We start from the raw sequence: 21,798 nt of genomic DNA on the forward strand, positions 1-21,798 counted from the left end.
TACTTTGCCAACGTCTTCTCTACCAATGTAGAATCTGCTGATTCAATGCCAGATCCAGTCCTCACCTACTTCCTGCCACCACGATGTTTGTGCTGCACCCTCTTGAGTCTATGCTGGGGTTCCTCACTGCCGCTGATGCTGTCCAAGCTCAAGACAGGAGATAAGTCAAAAGAAAAAGAAACGTAAAGAGAAGCTATTGGTGCGGATGAGCCCTGGCTCAGGACCCCGACTCTGCCACCATCTTCATGACATATCTCAACAGCAGTGTGCCCCCCAAACTAATTTGAAAGGAGACACACAATTAAGAAGCCATATTCAGGAACCCTGTCCAATTAGGAATGGCAAGCATGGCTAATGAGCACAGATTGAAATTGGCATCACAGAGGCATGATATCAAAGTCACCCATGATGATTGCAATAGTGCCTTTCTTGCATGCTTTTTCTATCTCCTGATTAATTTTCTTCCCCACATCCTGGCTACTACTCGGTGGCCTGTACACAACTCCCATCAGGATCTTTGTCCTTTTGTGATTCCTCAACTCTCCCTTCACAGATTCTGGACCTTCTGACCATATATCGCTTCTTGCTATCAATTTCATTTCACTTCTTAGCCGTAAGGCAAAGCCTGCTCCCTCTGCCCATCTGCCTATCCTTTTGACAGGAGGTGTATCCTTGGATATTTAGTTCTCAGCCTGATCCCCTTGCAGCCATGTCTCTGTGATGCCAGTTTCATTCTGTGTGACAGTCTCATTACCTGGGCTCACCATGCCCAATCGGACAGGGTTCCTGAATGTGGCCTCTTAATTGTATGTCTCTCTTAAAATTAGCTGTGGAGGCACACTGCTGTTGTGAATATGGTTAGGACTAAAAATAATTCTGACTGCAAAAGATTTTTTGAAGTCCAGAATACAGGTAGAAAAGTAAGTTACGAAAGTGATGTAAGGACGCTATAAAAATATATAGATAGCTAAGCCTGTGGGCAAAGATGTAGCAAATGGAATATAATGTAGAAAATGTGAAATTACCCATTTTGGCAGGAAGAATTTTTTAAAAGGTTATCTCAATGATGAGTGATTAGAAAACATTGAGGTGCAAATAACTCTGTTGCCCTCATGCATGAATTGCACAAGGCTAGTCTGCAGATACAGCAAGAAATTAGGAAAGCTTGTAGAGTGCAGGTAGTTCTTGGATAACATGCTCCCGGCAGCACGATTTGTTTCTAATGTTGCTGAGGAATTAAGGAATGGGAGTTTCGAGAACGCTTACCTCTGTTTTCAATGACACAATTCCAGTGGTGATAGTTTTGCGCTCTTCATTCTGCATATGCGGCAATGTCCGTGCCTGTCTTTGTGCCATTCTGCACGCGTGCCGATGCCAGCTGCCAACAGAGCAGCTTTCTGTGAGAGGTACGGTACAGAGAGTAGCTTTCTGAGCAAGATACATTGAGCAGCTCCCATGAAATGTACTCTATTCCTAGAGTATCCCTGTTTTTTTGAAAAAGTGGAGGGGCATAGTGACAAGAATGTTAGCAAGAAACATCTTAGTGATAAAATTGTGGGTGGTGAACTCAAAAGAAAGGCTATAACACTGGAAGAGAACTTAGATGTTGTAAGGCATTTTGAGCATGAGGAAAGAATATGTCATATAGCTCATTCAATATGAATGAGGGAATATCTTACACACCCATGATGAACCTCTGTCCCTACATTAACAATATTTATAAATTACTGAATACTGTGTTAAATTTACTTTTGTTTTGTTGATAGATATGATTTCAACCTTTATACAGGCTGAGCTATACTTTGTGGAGAAAGTGAGGTCTGCAGATGCTGGAGATCAGAGCTGAAAATGTGTTGCTGGAAAAGCGCAGCAGGTCAGGCAGCATCCAGGGAACAGGAGAATCGACGTTTCGGGCATAAGCCCTTCTTCAGGATACTTTGTGTCAGACTTTCTGGTGATTTTTGAGCGATTGTGCATGACATTTGTTGTTGGTCTACCCCAACCTCACTTTTCCCATAGGACTCATTATTTCTATTAAGAGAGGTTTTGCTGGAATGGAGCTAGGACATTATAGGAGACCTACCTGTGTTGGAAATTATCATAGGGATATTGCATTCAAAAGGCATGGGATGCTTCAGTCATATACTGGTACAAGTCAGACCACATCTGAGTATTGTGCACGGTATTAATCACCTTATTTAACACAGAATGTCACTGTATGAGAGGCAGTTCAGTGAAAGTGGAACTGATAACTGCAATGAGCTGAAAATGTGTTGCTGGTAAAGCACAGTAGGTCAGGCAGCATCCAAGGAACAGGAGAATCGACGTTTCGGGCATAAGCCCTTCATCAGGAAGGGCTTATGCCCGAAACGTCGATTCTCCTGTTCCTTGGATGCTGCCTGACCTGCTGTGCTTTACCAGCAACACATTTTCAGCTCTGATCTCCAGCATCTGCAGACCTCACTTTCTCCTCCTTGATAACTGGAATGGGCAGCTTATCCTCAGAAAAAAAGTTGAACAGGCTAGACTTGTATCCACTGGAGTTAGAAAAGCAAAAAGTAATTTACTAGAAGCATAAAAGATCAGAGGTGTCTTGGTAGGATAAATGTGGACAGGGTGTTTCTTTTTACAGGAGAATCTAGAATTAGGTTGACTGTTTAAAAATTATGGGTTGCCTATTTAACACAGAGATGAGATGGAATTTTGCCTGTCAGCATGTCATGACTCTTTGGAACTCTCTTCCTGTAAAAGTGGCGAAAGTAGAGTCTTTATCAAGAAAGGGGTTAAAAGATTATCAGGTAAGTGGAAAAGTAGATTTGAGGATACAGTTGAATGGTGGATTGCCTGAGTGTCCTCCTCCTGCTCCTACTTCAAATGTTTGTAGAGTTAGCCCAATTAATACTGACTATTTCAGGCAATGGAGGAACAGGCTTGTTCCAGTTTGAAATTCTACAAAGATTGAGCAATATTTTCTCATGAAAACTATATTTAGTTGGCAGTATTGAGGTTTTGGTTGGACCCACAGTTGTCATCCACACCATTAATACTTCCACAACATTAATACTTCCACACCATTAATACTTCCACACCATTAATACTTCACAACTTGTAAGAGGACAATTTCATTTAGATAGCCATTTCCAAGTCAGGTTTCAATCTGAGTTTAACAATTGCCCTTAACTGGATTCAAGTTATTTTTGCTTTTTAAAAGCTTTAATCAATGCAAGTGTGTACCTTACTAGTCTCTTCAAAACTTTGCTGACAGAATTGCCAGCTTCTTATAAAGTAGAAAATTTGTGGTAGCGTCATCTGTCCACTGTGAATGGCAGGAACTGTACTTGATGTCTGCAGCTCTCATCATTTCAAATTCACAGAATTGCATACCCAATTTATATAGGACATGAAAAACATGGTGAACATCATCTAGCTAGCTCCAAACTTTGACATTACTCTCCCCCATCCATCATATATTTTACTGGCCTTCTCAGTTGAAAGGCCATTCATTCTGCTCATGAATTTCCTGGCACTAGCTATCACAGTTGTTTCCTATATCCAACATTCTCTTTGTAAACTGTTCATTAACCTTCCCTGTTCTGAGCTTAAGTTTATATTCTGCTGTAACATTTATGATTGGATGCAATATATTATTCTGGGAGAATTTATGTAGGAGTTCTAAATTCAATAACGTTTCCACTGAGCTCTCTGGTACCAAGTTTAGATATTCTCAATTTTGTTAGCCATTTCCTAGGTTCAGATACCAAATGTAAATGTTTGCTCTAGTTTCACTTCTTAGATTGTCACTTTTGTATAAAACGATTGTCTGACAATCACCAAGAGTCAGAGCGAATGTTATCAGAACACTGTTTATAGTGTGATTATTGTAGAGTAGATAAAAAAAAGTAAGCTTTGAAAAATATGTGCATATAATGCAAAATAAATTGCTGTCTGTACAATTATTAAATCTCTTGGGGAAAATTACACAATTTCTTTTATGTCATGCATGTTTTATTTTTTATTTAAACTATTAAATGCATTTTAATGCAGAAATTATAGCCTTGAAGCAGGACTATTGATCATTTTTATATATTTATTTTTGAAGTTGCAAGCATTTCTTTAATTAAATCTGGAAATGTATTTTAGCATGATGCTTTATCCTCACATATGGCATGGTTGTAGAATAGGAAATATGGTGTACTCCGTTAGCATACCTCTAGGCACAGCCTGGCTGATAGGATTGTGTATTGAATAATGTTACAGAGAATTATAATAAGCAAACAGTTCAGCCCAACAAGTCTGTATTGGTGTTTACCCTTCAAACAAAAAGTAGTCCCAATCCCAGCTGCCTGCTTTATTACCATATCTCATTTTTTCCCTTCCTTTAAACATCTAATTAACCTATTGTTAAATATGCCAATTCCTCCAACACCTTGTGAAAATAAGATTTTGTGACCCTCACCCAAATTTCTTCAAATTAATACCAATTATATCCAACTCCCCTCAAAAGAAACAGTATTAACCAATCCATTCCAAGAGAGGCCAGCTCTTTCTAGCTATTGTAAAGGTCATGTAAATGAACTTTGAGCAATCTCAATACCATTGCTGTGGGATTCTTACCCAACATTCAACAAAAGTTGGCACAATGTAAGACAATCCAAAAGAAAGGTTGCTGTGAAAAACTAGAATGCCATAAGTGTCTCATAAAATGTGCTATTTTAGGATTCTGGCTGAGACATTTAAGAACCCCTAGAGTTCATCAGTATCTGCCCACATCAGAACACGTCTGATGGATGAGGACTGCATGGCAAAGTGTTTTGTTTTTCAAAACTGATACCTTTTATGTTGGTGATTATCTAAAAATCAACATGCTTTGTCAGAAATAACGAGAAAGAATTTGAATTTATATGGTGCCTTATTAAGTCCTTGGAAGTACTTTATATCTTCGGAATTATATTTGAACAACAGTCATCGTTGCTCAGCAGGCAATCTCTGCAACGTCAGCAGTAATGAGATGAACGAGCTAATCTATCCTTGCTAAATGAAGGTGAATGATGGAAGCTATGAAGTCCGAGGGCTGGACAAGGATCAAGATAAAATAGTGAGCCTTAAATTCAGACACAGGAATTATCTCGAAGAAGGTCTGTCTGTAGCTGAACGGAGAAAATAAGACAAGCAAAGAGATTTTGAAAAGCTAATATACATAATCTGCGTAGATAATCAATGTAATTTACTGTGATTCTTCTCACCACCTAACACTTTACTGCTCCTCAATATCATGTTTACTCTTTTATTTCTCAACGAGACAGGCCTGCATGTCTCCAATCAATTCCTCTACTCTCCTTTCTCTCTCTCCCTCTGCTTCTCATGCTTCAGTGCCTTGCAATAGATGGAACAAGAATCTATAATTTATTTAAATATACAGTAGATGACCTGTCAATGAATATTCCATTTGGGCAATTGAAGAGCCTTGTACACACAGGGCAGTTGTTCCTCTTCATGCTCCACTATTAACTTGAGATCTAGCTGATCATAAATCTATGATCAGCCTGAAGTCCTGAAGAAGGGCTTATGCCCGAAACGTGGATGCTGCCTGACCTGCTGCGCTTTTCCAGCAACACATTTTCAGCTATGATCATAAATCTAACCTGTTCAACTAATAGCTTGGCTACAAAATTTAAGTCAATTTTTCTGATTGACACACAACTCCTGAATGAGAGGACTTCTGTCTATCATGGAAGTGCCTATTTGTACCCCACCTATTTTATATTGTGAGGTAATGAATGCAATGATTAACACACTAAATATGAGCATAGTTGTTTCTTCAGCCATCATTGCCCTCTCCTGTGCCCTCACCATCTCCTCATTGATATCAAGGCTGGTCATACCTTAAAACATATTATTCCCAACCCAAACTTAGGATGGCCAGTTCGAATATGTTTGGGGTTTGGCGATTGAGTTTTGGGAAGTTTACCTAACAGCCGACGATGGGCCTAACAGGAAGCCCTATCAGTTTTGAAAACCAAAATGGATTAGCAGTTACCCACTGGACTTTGGGCAAAAAAAATGAATGCACTGCTAAACATGATATTGAGGAGCTAAATGGATAGTATCTCAGCCACAGGAAGGGGGAAACTGGAGATGTGGGTTTGGACTGATGGTGGAGATGAGGCAGTGACTCTGAATTGTTTAATGGAGCCTGGAGAAGCTTCCCTCATTATAATGAAACTTAGCTGTATTCTCTTCAGCTGGGCTACCAATTACAGAGCATTGTGCTGTTCCATCTCAATACAATGCTGTCCTAAAATGACAAACAGTGTTTATAATAAAAATCCATATTATCCATGTGACAATGTGTGCCAAAAGAACCTGACTCAGACATGCTGCCCAGCAGTCGGCTTGGTGGAAGTTACAGTGTTCCCAGCAATGGTATATCAACCTCTACTAATTTTGAGACACGACTGCTCCATTCTTACTATTGGCTAAGAATCAAAAACTACAATGATGATAAATGAAAAGGTGAGAATCTTTACCAGAGAGTGAATAAATTCAGTGTTTGGTTTTGTAACTGTAAATAACAAGAAAGACGGCTGTATTTGTTTCTTTCTTGGCTGAATTTCTTTGGGATAAAGTTAAAGCAGTTTTATTTCAGCAGTTGTTCAGAATGAGAATGTAACCATTTTCTGAAGTTAAAAAAAAGCTGTTCTTGAGTATATTTTGGAAACATTTAGAAGAAAGTCTGTCAAAAATCTGGTCTCATAATGAATAGCATTTAGTTTACAGTCAGAAATTCCTACCAGATCATGCTGGAAAAGTATTTACACTACACAATAGCAAACAGCATCATGTTCATGTTCCAGCAAAATGGATATGCTCAAGGTAAAATTTTGGGCAGGCATCAATTCTCGTTTACATGTGACTGGCAGGAAGTAATCAAGAGTGAGGGGTAATTGGAAGATCACAGAAGGCAATGATGATCAGGAGAGGAAAGATGGAGTAATCAGTATTGGAAGCAGAGATCAGGATATGGAATGGGTACAGCAAACAAAAATTAAGAGTTATTAAACAGCAGCTCTCTACGTGAATGTACAGTGCAACCACTTGACATTGGTCTTTCCAGTACAGAATCACAGCATGATACAGTATGGAAGGTAACTATCATGTCAGCTTTTGGTAGAAAATTGATCTTTAAATTAACAGGAGCACAGCAATATACTCAAGTTAGTTAGTTTCCACTTTGAACTTGTTCTGCCATTCACTGAGACCATGACTTCTCCCGACACGCATCTCCCAATACCTTCATTTAACAAAAATAACCTTCCAATATCAGATCTATAATTTACAACTGAATTAGCATCAAATGTCAACTGTGAATGGGTGTTTGGAAAGATTGGACTCTAGTTTTTATATCATACCCTCAAATTTAAGACTCCCAAAGTTATAAGTCAAACCAAATGGCATTTCTACTTTGGCACTGCCTTTCATCAAGAATGATTCGGAGATGCCGGTGTTGGACTGGGGTGTACAAAGTTAAAAATCACACAACACCAGGTTATAGTCCAACAGGTTTAATTGGAAGCTCACTAGCTTTCGGAGCGACGCTCCTTCATCTGATGATTCTCTTGCAACAAATAAACATAAAAAGCAGGAACAAGAAAGTGTCAGACTTTGAATCTGCACTGTGAACAGGATCTTTTGTATATAAGTTAGCTCGCTGAGCTTGAAGATTTATTTACAGATGTTTCGTCACCATACTAATTAGGATTTCTAATCACTAATTAGGATTTTTTTCTACTTAAAATGCTTTATAGATTTGTTGGTGTTAATAATCTCAGGAAAAAAAAATTGTGACCCACACAGAGCATTCTTTAGTTGTAATTTAATGACCCAGTCAAATGAATGGAACTGGAAAGTATTTTCTGCATCTGGTTAACAACAGGAGGTGCTTCACCATGGGTAATGGAAATGCCTATTTTACAGGTTGGTTCTTATGTTGAAATGCAATTATAAGGGTATAAGGGTTTAAGACTTTATAAAGCTCTGGTTAGGCCCCATTTGGAGTACTGTGTCCAGTTTTGGTCCCCACACCTCAGGAAGGACATACTAGCACTGGAACGTGTCCAGCGGAGATTCACACGGATGATCCCTGGAATGACAGGTCTAACATATGAGGAACGGCTGAGGATACTGGGATTGTATTCGTTGGAGTTTAGAAGATTAAGGGGAGACTTAATAGAGACGTACAAAATAATACATGGCTTGGAAAAGGTGGATGCTAGGAAATTGTTTCAGTGAAACGAGGAGACTAGGACCCGTGGACACAGCCTTAGAATTAGAGGGGGTCATTTCAGAACAGAAATGCGGAGACATTTCTTCAGCCAGAGAGTGGTGGGCCTGTGGAATTCATTGCCACGGAGTGCAGTGGAAGCCGGGACGCTAAATGTCTTCAAGGCCAAGATTGATAGATTCTTGTTGTCTAGAGGAATTAAGGACTATGGGGAGAACGCTGGTAAGTGGAGCTGAAATGCACATCAGCCATGATTGAATGGCGGAGTGGACTCGATGGGCCGAATGGCCTTACTTCCACTCCTATGTCTTATGGTCTTATGGTCTTATGTAAAGAACAATTACTAGACCATTTCTAAGAATAATCATCTTCTTTAACATGAACATTTTTACAAAATGGCCACTTTGAATGGAACAATTTGACAGGTATAGGTTAAAAAAAAAGAAGCTTCCGATTTGCAAAATACAGTGAGGCTGGAGATTTTCATTAACTTGCATGATTCCCACAGACAATTTTAGTGCAACCCGTGATGTGAGCATTTTATATAAAAGAAGTGGTATTTGCATATATAATATAAAGTTCAGAACTTTAGTCATTTTAGAAAAATATTTACTAGATTTCCCATGAATTGGTCAGAAAATAATTTTTCATGACTAATTCGTGACCTTCTATCCCTGTCAAGGAAGCAATCCAGTTATTTAAGGACTACACTGGAAAGGATTTACAACTTCTAGCAATTCACATATTGGCAAAGCCAAGAGGCAGTACTGGACCAAGTTAGAGGCCCAAACCTACCAAACATACTCCCACTGCCTATGGCAAGGCCGAAACAACACAACGGGATACAAAATCAAGCAGAGCAAGATAGTGGGCAAAGACATCTTCCTCCCTGGTAGTGCTTTCTATGCTAGGTTTGAGCAGAATGCCAACGGTGCGGTGACCGCTGCCCTGACAGCCTGAGATGAGCTCTTCCCTCTGTACCTGCTGCAGACGTCAGATCAGTCTTTCTGGGAGTTGACACAAGTAAAGTGAATGGGCCCGGATGGTGTCCAGAACAGAATACTCAGATCTTGTGCGACCAACTAGCAGAGGTAATCACCGACATCTTCAACTATCTCTCCGACAAGCCAAAGTCCCCACCTGCTTCAAGAAGACCCCTACGTAAGAAAGCACATGCAACATGCCTTATTGACTACCGCTCAATGGCTCTGACCTCCATAATCATGAAGTGCTTCAAGGGGTTGGTCATGGCCCACACCAACTCCAGTCTCCCAGCCTACCTCGATCCCCTACAATTTGCCTACTGGCAGTAAAACAGCGGATGCCATATCCCCAGCCCTGCACTCATCCCTGGAACAATTGGACAACAAGGACACCTACATCAGACTCCTGCTCATTGACTACAGCTCCACCTTCAACGCTTTATCTCTTTTGGACTGACCTCAAAACTCTGTGACCCTGGTTTCGACTCTGCCCTCTGCACCTGGATCCTCAGTTTTCTGACCCACACACCACAATCAGTGAAGATAGACAATTGCACCTCCTCCATAATGATATTCAACTCTGGAGCTGTCCAAGGATGGACCCTCAAACCCCTGCTGTATGCTCTGTACACTCATGACTGTGATGCCAAATTCTGAATGAGCACCATATAGAAGTTCATTGATGACACCACCGTGTTGGGATGGATATCTAACAATAACGAGTCAAAGTACAGAAGGGAGATAGAGGGCTTGGTGACATGGTGCAATGAGAACAACCTTCTTCTCAACCACGGCAAAACTAAAGAACTGATCATTGACTATAGAAAGAAGGGAGGAGAACACACCCCCCTTATATACCAATGGAACTGAGATGAAGAGGGCGGACAGCATCAATTTCCTCATGGTGATGATAACCGAGAATCTGTCCTGGACTGCCCAGGTAGATGTGACAGTCAAGAAGGCACCTCAATGCCTCTTCTTCCTCAGGCTGCTCAGGAAATTTGACATGCCCATAAGGACCTGCACCAACTTCTCCCAGATGCAAAAATTGAGAGCATACTGTCCAGGTGCATGATGGCCTGGTATGGCAACTGCTCTACCCAGGGCCATTAGGAACTATAGAAGGTGGTGTGCATAGCCCAATGCACCACAGAAGCCAACCTTCCATACACGGCTTGTTGCTGAAGAAAGGCTGCCAACATTATCAAAGACCCATCCCACCCTGGTAATGATCTCCTCAACTTCCTCCGTCAGGCAGAATTTGCAGAAACCTGAACACACACAGCAGCAGGTTCAGGAAGAGCTTCTTCCTGGCTGTTATTAGACTGATGAATGGACTCTGTAGCCTCAAATAATAATTATCTTGCTAACACTGATCTCAGCTAGCACACGCCCTGTGCAATGTAACCTGTATGCCTCTGTCTAGGTATTTTTGATCTGTACATCCTTGCTTACTATGATCTGCTTGTACTGCTCTTAAACAAACATTTTCACTGTACCTCGGTACACATGACAATACATCAGTCAATCAGTCAATATTGCAGATAGGAAAAACCAAGCCTTGTCAACTAACTGGGCATGATTTTGTTTATTACGATTACCTTTGGATAAAGACATAATTTTGTTCTTTGCATGGTATTCCATGCAAATACTTCAGTTTTATTATCTTCACGCAATTCAGAACAATTTAGTCCTCCTACTATTCATTGAAAGCAAGAAAGAAGATTTGACAAAGGAAATTTCTGGAAGGCTAATAATAAGAAATTGCTTTAGCTTTTAAAATAAGGCACTTGATCAGGTTTTGCCATTTTATGACAAAATAGATTTGTTTTGCTTTTTATTATTATTAAAAACAAAAGTTGTTAATGTAGAACTTCATATAAGTGTTACAAACCCCAAAAAAGCAAGGTATGTTAATGATTAGTTGGTACCTCTTTGCTTAAAAAGCCAAGCCCTTGGCAACATGTTGAACATTTTAAGTGTCAAGTTTCACGCATCTCAAATGTAGTTAATGGAGAGATGCACCATTTTAACTTTGAATTAGTAAACATTTAGATACTTAAAATAATGAGATACCCTGTCATTTTATGGTTATCATTGGTGATTTTATGGTTTCCCCTCAACAGGATACACATGTATAAAAGGTACATGTATGATTTCATTATACGACATGGGTAACACCATCAAATTTTGTGCATTAATTTTAGGGAAGTTTTTTTTAAACTTTTAAACACCATAGAAAACAAGGCTGTTGTGTAATTCCAGGAAACAGCCTACAGTACAAGCTAAACTAGCAAATTAAGGCACATTTTAAAATTATGGCAATAATTTTAATCTATTTCCTCACTCCTATTCATCATATAATTTATTCCACTGAGAGAACTCGAAAAGGCAGATTTCAAAGTGTTAGTGCTTTACTTGCTTGGTAAGGGTACTCAAAAGTTGGAATTGACACAATGCCACAGATTTAGTTTGAAATGAACACATTTAATTCTCTAATAGGAATCGCAGAATTGAAATAAACAAATCTCTCCAAAGCAATCTATTCAGTAACAGTATATTTCCCATATATTAACATAAATAATTTTAATTAATGTCTGGTGACATTGCAACTTGCCATCAGACATTATTTCACAATTGTGAAAAGAATTCATCAAAATAAATTCCAAAAATGTCTTTCTTGAATTTAGGCCTTTCATACTCGGGTTGGAACAATTGCTTGCAAAACCTATGCTTATTTTCAATCATTTGCTGTCCTTGAGACTGTGGTAAAAGCCCTCTTCTTGAACATCTGCAGTCCATGTGATGAAGATGCTTCACACAATTCCGTATGAAGTGACAATCACGAGGACTTCTTGTCCTAAAAACTGTCAAGCTTCCTGAACAATATTACTGTAGCTCATTTATAGATAGATGAACAGTATAGAATCATGAATGCTATGTAGATTAGATTCCCTACAGTGTGGGAACAGGCCCTTCGGCCCAACCAGTCCACACCGACCTTCCAAAGAGTAACCCACCCAGACCCATTTCCCTCTGACTAACGCACCTAACATTATGGGCAATTTACCATGGCCAATTCACCTGACCTCCACATCTTTGGACCATGGGAGGAAACCGGAGCACCCGGAGGAAACCCACGCAGACAATGTACAAACTCCACACAGACAGTCACCCAAGGCTGGCATCGAACCTGGGACCCTGGTGCTGTGAGGCAGCAAAGCTATTCACTGAGATACCATGCCACCCAATGTAGATTAGCAATTTTGGATAACTAAAGAGTCTCATGCATAAATTATAGGGAGATACCATGATGAAAAGTGCCAAACAGCCTGTATTGGATTGACTTTCTAGCCTGAGATTTCTCTGGAATCAAGTATAATAGCAAAATGAAATGCACTGTTTGAATATAATTAATTTTATTCACACATCAAGATGTTAGGAATCCTAGATAAAATTTGTATCTCAAATCTTTAGGTTGAAATAGTCCACTATTCACTCATTCTTCTCATGTCACACAGGAGGAGCAGTGTGCATTGTCGACAAGATGCGCTGCAGAAATTCACAAAGGCTTCTTCGACTTCACTTTCCAAACTCATGACACTATCATCTGGAAGGAAAGGGTCAGAATGGGAGCACTGACATGAGCAGGTTCCCCTCCAATACACTTGCCAACCTGACTTGGAAATATATCACCATTCCTTCAATGTCACTGCTCCAATATCCTGGAACTCCCTGCCTTACAGCTTTGTGTATGTAGCTACTCCAAAGAAACTGAAACAGTTCAAGATAGCAGCATACCAGGATCTTCTCAAGAGAAATTAAGGATGGCATGATGTTTTAAAAATTTTAAAAAAGGACAAAAATATCATTGTAGTCTGCAAGGTATATTTTGGAGGATCGTCTAATCAAGTATGTACCTGAACTGGTCTTGGAGCCCAAAGAATACTTATAAAATTTGATATGCAAACTTACTTGCTTGTAATCATACACTGGTTCAGTAAATCCTGCAAGTTAACTTGACTTCAAAGTCCACCGCTTTTAACATTTCAACTGCAGCATTCCAACTGATGCTTTCCCCTAAACTAACCATTTGCTGGTGTCAGCCACTGAAGAATCTTGAGCTGAGTAGGACTAATGTTAGTGTCTATAAATGTTGTTTTTATGCATATCTGGAAGGCATTCAGAAAGATCCAGCCAACTGGTTATTTATAAAATGAGAGCACATAGAATTAGAAACAATTCTATGGCTTGGGTCAATAATTGGGTCAGCGCTGAGAGAAGGATGAATAAATAGTTCATTTCTTTGATGGGTAGAATGCAATAAATAAAATTCCCCAAGGATCTTTCCTGGCACATCTGCTTTTCAACATGGGTTTTAATGACTTGGATGAAAGAATACATGCAGTGTTGCATAATCAAATCCACAAATTACTTTTAAGTTAGTGGACATAATAAGTTGGGAGCTTGAAATTGTAAAGGGATTCAGAAAGACCAAAAGAGTGTGAAAACCATGACAGTTGGAATTCATCATGGCGTATGTGGTCAGTCACTTTGGAAGATAAGAAAGTTAATTTAGAATATCTTCTTAATGTTGAGAGACTGGGAGCTGCAGAGGAATAAATGGATTTCGATGTCCATGTGCATGAATCAATAAAAGTTAGTGCAGAGAAACAAATAGCAAAAAGAGGGATGTTGAGACATTTATCTCAAGGATGGTAGAGTGCAAAAGTAAGGAAGTTACAGTTCAGATGTGCTTCATTAGATTCTATCCGGAACATTATGTTTTATGTTAAATGCTGAACCTTTGGAAATTATCCTGGTAATATGTACAATATAGATTCACCAAAACAATTAGAGGAATGAAAGGTTTACATTGTAAAAGGTGAAATGCATACTTTTGATTTATATTCCCTTAACTTTGGAAGTGTGAGGGTGGACACAATTTAAATGCTTAAAATGGGGAGAGGGGTTGATAGAGTAGATACAGAGAAATTGTAAAGTCTTAAAACTGAAATTGCAATGTAGTAGTTCATGCTTAATCACATGAATTGCAATGGAAATCTGCATCTCTCTTCCCAAAATATACTGAAGCTTGGCCAATTGACATTTTCAAGATGGAGAATGATAGACTTTTTTTTAAATCAGAAATTTCTGAAAAGAAAACTCAGCAGGTCTGGCAGCATCTGTGGAGAGAAATCAGAGTTAACATATTGGGTCCAGCAACCCTTCTTCAGAATCCATTCAGAATTCAGACCCAATATGTTAACTGTGATTTCTCTCCACAAATGCTGCCAGACCTGCTGAATTTTTCCAGCAATTTCTGGTTTTGTTTTTGATTTGCAGCATCTGCAGTACTTTGATTTTTTTTTACTGATAGAGTTTTGTTTGTTAAGTGTATCAAGGGATATGAATTAAAGGTCAATAAATGAAGTTGAAGTACAAATCTAAGATCTCGTAGAATGACAGAAAAACTGAAAGGTTGAGTTCCTCTTATCCTTGTTTCTCTGCTTGCTAGAGTAGGCTACTCATTAATATGTGCAAAGGGACTATGGCTGTGGAGCCTAAAGAAAAGTTCAATAAATTTAAAACCAGCCCACAACACTTGTGATTAAGCATGAACTACTACACTGCTAAATTTGCTATTACTGTACTGCTTTACACTTAACAACAAATGTAAAACACATCAACTCTAACTGAAAAACTATAAAGGACATAAGTCAACATTTGTTTTGGAAAACAAAACAATTTTCTTTTTCTGTGGGTTTTAGCAGAAATTCTCTGTGATCCCCTGATTGTGAAACTCATTGCATCTTTTTGTACTCATTGTAAATTTATCCCAGCTTTATGGTTTGAATCAAAACCATTCACCAACTGTGTATAAAATATTATGTCATTGGGACAATTTGTTTTTTATGAAAAGAACATTTGCTCTGTTTCAATATAATTTCAAAAGGTGTGATTCCCCACTTTTATAAGGGTATCAGAATATAAAGAGCTTCCAAATCCCATTAGTTTAATAGGGTATATCCCAAATCTAAGGTACAATTGTTACTTCAATTGTTTGATAGTACAGAATATAAATATTGCTCAAAAGAAGCATACATTTGCATCTTTTCATTTGCACATATCAGGACTTAAATGCAAAGATCCAATCTTCAAAAGGAAGCAAACATTTTAAACAAAATTCACAGCATCTGGGCATTGCTGGCCAGGCCAGTACTTATTATCCATTCTAATTATCCTTGAGAAGTTGGTGATGTGTTGCCATTTTAAACTGTTGCCATCTTTGGGGTATAGGTGCACCCACAGTGCCATTAGTGATGGAGTTCCAGGTTTTGCTCCATTGACAATGAAGGAGTGGTGTTTGAGTTTAAAGTAGGGCGGTATGTGGTTTGGAGATGAACTTGCAGATGGTGGTTTCCCCATGCATCTACAGCTCTTGTTCTTCTAGGTCGCATGATAATAAATACATTAATTGTTGTTCCCCTTTCTGAAGTTGGTCTTCTTCATTTTAGTCTTAATGGGTGCAAGCAAAGAAAGCTTTGATTTTTAGCAATCTTAAATGTTGTTTCATCAACATAATATTTTAACTATAATTATCCTGCACATTGCTCAGGCATACCTCTGTAACCCTCCAGTACCAATCGCTGGATATGGTAGTGAACAAACCGTCAAAAAAAAACTGGTTGTAAACAAGTGATTTATTCATTATTCACTTAAAAAAATTAATATGCATGATTTGTCTACTGTCAAATGTGAAGGTACGCCTTGTATCTTGTCAAATGTTCTTAAAGCTGAAATGAACTAACCCCGTGTACAAAAATAGCTATGAAAAGTAAACAATTGATGTAGCTATTTCAGACCCATTGCTTCTTGGGTCTGTTCGCTCTGTGCTTTCTTCCATTATCATTCTGCCTGTAGCATCTAATTCAAAGTGACAACCAGAACTGAAATTGCTGGCGCTTTGGCCAATAATTGCTGGACTGTGGACCAACGTTTCTTGTTATATACATCCCCTCACCCAGACAGCTCTATATGTCTCCACTCCTGCCCCCTTCTGCGTCTCAAATATCTTCCACAAAGCCGGAGTTTGTAGCTCGCCAAGGCGACCTGAAGAACCTTCTTTGGCTATGTGTTGGAATTCAGCAGGGAGGGAGGAGTTGGGGGAATGAAATGATAAGGAAGCTAAGGCTTTAGGCAGGTCTGGGCAGCCTTGCCTTCCAGTGACACGTCGCCGCTACACCCTCCCAGCACATCAACAATCGGAGCCCCAGCCGACACTAAAAACAGAGACCTCTTTTCTATTCCACCCCCTTGTTCAGTTCCAAGCGACATCCTGTTTGATTCGCCACAGCCGCACGTCTGTGTCATTGTGCTGGGGTGTTCCAGTGGAATCTTGCGCTGGAGAAATTTAACGTTAAAATGGTTCTGTTCATTCACAACTCCGAGGAGACCCGCTTCACCAACAGCATCACTGTCAGTGAACTGATCAGTCCACTCTCGGAGAGATCTCTCCAGTTCTTAATCTCTGGGGCTACACAGGGGAGCGCTCCTACCACTAAGAAGCCGTAAACGGTGTGTGTGAGAGAGAGAGAACATGTTTGGATAGGTCGGAAGGCATTGAACGCTTTAGGCGAGCATATCTGGTAAACGGTCATGGTTTATGTCCATCTCAGACACTTGTCACTATCCTCTCTTGATTACAAAATGCAACTCTGGCTGTCAATGATAATGGAACAGTTCAAGCACACACAACATCGTTTCTGCACACAGCAGGATGGCGCAAATGTATAACACTCACTGGATGCTGGAGCTCAGAGCCTCCCTCAAGCCCTGCGTTCCCGTCTCTTTCATTCTATGAGCACTTACCATGACAGGGGGTACACCGGCTACGAGAGAATAGAGTAGAGCTGGAGGAATGGCACTGCTTTCATCGGGTCCAGGGTACGGCTTATTGTAGGAGCCGTCATGGCAGAAAAATCCCTGGACGTGGACGTTGAAAGTGTCGGTGTATTCGAAGTAATAAGCTAGCATGACAGTCCCTGCCATTATGACCAACTGGAAATAGAGCATGGTTGTGGGGGTAGGAGGGTGGGTAATGAGAGGGAGAGGTTGCTGAATAGCAAAATCAAAGATCAAAGGGTTCCCTCTTCTTTTTACCCCCCAACCCCCACCCCCCTGTTGCTGTTGGTCAATCTCTGTATAATCCACACTCCAGGAAGGCGACGCGAACTATCGCTCCATTCACTTGCAAGGATCAGCTCCTCAGCAAAGCAGCGGATCCATTCAGAAAAGGACTGAACTGCCCGTGCATTGTACACCCACCGCGGGCAGCCTCAGTTCAGTCAGGGAGGTAAAGGAGTTCAGCTCCCAGCCGTGAGAAGGGGCTAGGTATCCCTTTCACACTCCTCCTCCTCCTCTTCCTTCTCCTCTTCCTCTCGTTCTCTCTCTCCGTCTGCCAATACTCCGGCTCTTCAGTGCATTGGACTGAGGTTTCCCGGTGCCTTCAACATCTGGTTAAACACACACACACACACACACAAAGCAGCCTCGAACCGAGGCGCCGCTTCGCCAACCTCTTCCAAAAGTTCATGTAGGCAGATGAGCAGATTCTTATATATTCGCGCCTATGAAATGGGTTCAAAGTCTCGGAAAGTGACACCGGGGTATCTCTGCTCACCAACAGTACGCGGCTTTCTCGGGGAAGCACAGCCCTTGACGGCTCATGGGTCGTTGTGCTATCTTCAATGCCACAGAACCCCAGTTTGTTTTTCCTTTCTGCATGTTAATGGAAAAATTCGACAGCCCGCCCCACAACATGACAGCGTTCCACGGCCAGGGCTGTACTGATCGCACGACATTGGAATTTTTCCATTAAGAGACATTTTGTTCGAGCTTGCAGCATTGTGTTCTATCTTTAAGAAAAAAAAAGAAACAGTCAATACGTCACTTTTCATCGCTGACAATTGCCAAATTGGGTGGTCTAATGAACTATTACTGAAACATGACACCATCAAATATAATTACCATTGATTAGCCCATAAAGCATGTACTGTTATAAACAACGCTTGCAAGTGTCTCTGAGAAATAATTGTCCTGTAATTAGAAAAAAACCCATAAACTTTAATCATTAGACATTAGCAAAGCCGAATGCAGGTTGTAATAAGGAAACGACGAATTCTTGTGCATCCCTTCTTTGACTAGTGTCCCACCCATTCCCTAAGACTGCTCACACCTTGTTGGTGTGGAGTTCCATTTGTTTCAGATGCCATTTGGTCTCCTACCCAAGGAGCCATTGGCACTGACTGGCAGTGTACTAACTGGCTATTGAAATCTGTGACTGCCAAGGTATCAGCTTCAGCGCACAGGAAGCACTCTCGCTGTGGAATCAGAAGGTTGGGTCATCAAGCTCCAATGCAAAAAAATTGAGGACATTATCTAATCTGATAATTAGACTTGCCTTAGCCCACAAAGCCAGATACATTTCTCACCATTATATCTCAAGGAGCACCAATGTTATAGGCTTGGGCGCAGGTGCAGAGCCAAGTCTCCATGAACAACTGCAGGTAATATGGAGATTGAACTTGTTCTAGTGGTGTCATTCTGCATCGCACCTCCCTAAATTATTTAACAATTCCCTCCCATATCCACAACCGAGCTACAAATCTTTAATCTCAATTCCCTTCCTTTTTAGATGCTGTAAGGGGAAAAGTGGTGCTGTCCAAAGTGTTACCATAGGATGAGGCTTTAAACTGAGTTTAACATCTGCTGTCTTACTTGGGATAGCACAAGATCTATTTGGTACTACTTGAGCAAGAGATGGGCAGTACTGTTGAATATTTATCCCTTAGCTGTCAAAACTAAAATGGATTAACTGATCGTTTAACTCCTTGCTGTTTGTGTTAAACAAAGTTAGTTCTGGAGCTTCCTACATCATTGGCACAGCTCCAAGGCTTACTTTATTTAATATGAAGGATTTCAGGACATCCTGAAATTACTCAAGGTGCTAAACTAAAACAAGTTTCTTTCTTTATTTCTTCACTCAAGACTCACAGATAGGGACTTCAGTGTTCACTCTTCAGCATGATTTGGAGATGTCGGTGTCAGACTGGGGTGTGCAAAGTTAAAAAACACATAGCACCAGTTATAGTCCAACAGGTTTAATTGGAAGCACTAGCTTTCGGAGCGCTGCTCCTTCATCAGGTGGTTGTGGAGGACACAATTGTAAGACACAGAATTTATAGTAAAAATGCTATAAATTCTGCATCTTACAATTGTGTACTCCACAACCACCTGATGAAGGAACAGTGCTCCGAAAGCTAGGGCTTCCAATTAAACCTGTTGGACTATAACCTGGTGTTGTGTGATTTTTAACTTTGTACACTCTTCAGCAGAAAGTCTGGTGCAATCCTGGGCACAGAGGCTTTGATCAGTTAACTCAGCACAATTTAGGGATTGACCCTGGATTAGTCCTGATCAGTAAGACTCAATTTCCAATTGTATAAACTCACTGCTAGAAACCACCGCAACACATGCATTGTGTCACCCCAATGCTTTCACATAAATCTTCATTGCCAAGCCTGATCCAAATACTTCAGGAAAAACGCCAACATTTAAAGAGATTACCAAGGGGTCAGAGATGAGATGGAGGTGGGGATAGTGCATCATCTATTAGCTTGACCAAAGCATTGAGGCATAGACTGTTATATCTCTTCCATTAGGTATCTATAAAGGTGATAGATGGGTGCAAACATTATTTGTGATCTGGTATTTACAAAACATCTCGTGAAGCCAGCTATGTGATGAAAATGCATCTTTGCAATTTTTGTCTATCTTCATGCTAGATAATAATTTTTCATCTCCAAACTATTGACAAAGGTTTTACAATCAACTCAACGATCTCTGTAAATGTGCAAAAGAATTTGGACCCATCGAAGGTGAGACTAACATTCTGTTACATAACTCCAGGATATGCTTATGTTAGAATTCACTTGATATCAGATCTCAATGGGACCAAGAATTTTCTGAATATTGAAAACTCTAAACATATAGTTAATTGTCAGATCAATGGTAAATATTGAACACTAATATCTTCCTAGTACAGTCATCATTTTCGTTCTCTGCCTCTCTCTTGCCTCTGTATCTCGTCACAGAAACAAAGCATGATAGGTTTTATTAAGTAGTTGAGACAGTGGCTTGGTTATTTATTAACACACCACTTTTAAGGGCTTAATTGAAATTTTAAGGTTCAATTAAATCCTTCCAACAAGTACGTAAGTTAGCTCACTGAACTGGAAGGTTCGTTTGCAGACATTTTATTACCATGATGATGTAACATCTTCAATGAGAGTCTCTGGTGAAGCGCTGGTGGTGTCCTGCCTCTCTATTTATAGGTCTTGGTTTCTTAAGATGGGTGATGTTATTTCTGGTTCTTTTTTATAAGGGAAGGTAGATGGGATCAAATTCGATGTGTTTATTGATGGACATGATTCGGAGCTGCCGATAAATAAACCTATAATCCAACAGGTTCATTTGGAAGCACTAGCTTTCGAGGTGCTGCCTTATCAGGTGGTTGCATTGTGTTTGCTTGTTTGGATTTGTTTCTGAGGAATCGGCAGATTGTGTTTATTGTTTATTACCAACATACAGACTAGCCAAGAGCTGCAAACAGCAGAAGAAAAATATCTATACAATGTTTTCAAGAAACTTGGCATCATGGTAGTCCACAAAACTACCATCACACTGAAACAGCAATTAATGAACCTAATGGATCCATTAGATACTACCAGCAAAACTAACATCATTTACAAATAACCATGCAAGGACTGTAAAAACAGACTATATCAGACAAACAAGCAGGAAACTTGCCATCAGGATACACCAATGAACCACCAAAAGACATGACCGACTATCACTAGTTTCCATGCATACAGACAAAGAAGGACCCACTTTGACTGGGACAACATACTAGCTCAGGGAAAACAAAGACACGCATGAGATTTCCTAGAGGTATGGCATTCTAACCAGAACTCCATTAATGAATACATCGACTTAGATCCGATCTACCTTCCCTTGAAAGAAAACCCAGAAATGACCCACCTTAAGAAACTAAGACCAATAAATAGAGAGATGGAACATACCACCAGCACTTCACCGGAGACTCTCTCTGATGATGTTAGCTAGTCATGTTAACAAAATGTCTGAAAGCAAACCTTTCAGCTCAGTGAGCTAACTTACACATTTATCATCAACCTGAGCTCCAAACCTCTCATAAATTGCTAGTCCTTTCAATGTCCACAGATTGCTCACAAAACTTCAATGCAAGCAGCATGAGTGAGCAAGTTCCTGGTAATATTGGCCTATATCCAGATAGTCATTGATGCAGTGTAGACTTGAATTGCACATCGGTACTACATGCAATTCTGATGCAGCTAACTCCATAATGTGATCAAGGATAGTCAGCATGGTTTTGTGAAGGGCAGGTCATGCCTCACAAACCTTATTGAATTCTTTGAGAAGGTGACTAAGGAG

At 40.0% G+C, this 21,798-nt stretch overlaps 1 protein-coding gene across 4 annotated transcripts in view; it reads right to left on the reverse strand.

Moving 5' to 3' along the window:
• The window catches only part of LOC122554216 (phospholipid phosphatase-related protein type 5-like), a 142,288-nt gene extending 123,876 nt beyond the window's left edge, over nucleotides 1–18,412 (reverse strand). For 2 of the 4 annotated variants that reach the window (XM_043698878.2, XM_043698876.2), the window contains exons 1-2: nucleotides 18,295–18,409; nucleotides 17,137–18,182 (exon numbers count right to left, since the gene is read on the reverse strand). In XM_043698878.2, coding sequence (XP_043554813.1) covers nucleotides 17,137–17,340 — 204 coding nt within the window. In that variant the 5' untranslated portion in view covers nucleotides 17,341–18,182; nucleotides 18,295–18,409. Of the gene's footprint in view, nucleotides 1–17,136; nucleotides 18,183–18,294 lie in introns of all 4 variants that reach the window. The other 2 variants (XM_043698877.2, XM_087990489.1) reach the window with 2 other exon arrangements.
• Nucleotides 18,413–21,798: the final 3,386 nt, after the last annotated feature.

The sequence above is a fragment of the Chiloscyllium plagiosum genome, unplaced genomic scaffold (assembly GCF_037043375.1).
Source record: "Chiloscyllium plagiosum isolate Xiang-an unplaced genomic scaffold, Cpla_swu_hap1 HiC_scaffold_9, whole genome shotgun sequence".
Taxonomy (NCBI): domain Eukaryota; kingdom Metazoa; phylum Chordata; class Chondrichthyes; order Orectolobiformes; family Hemiscylliidae; genus Chiloscyllium; species Chiloscyllium plagiosum.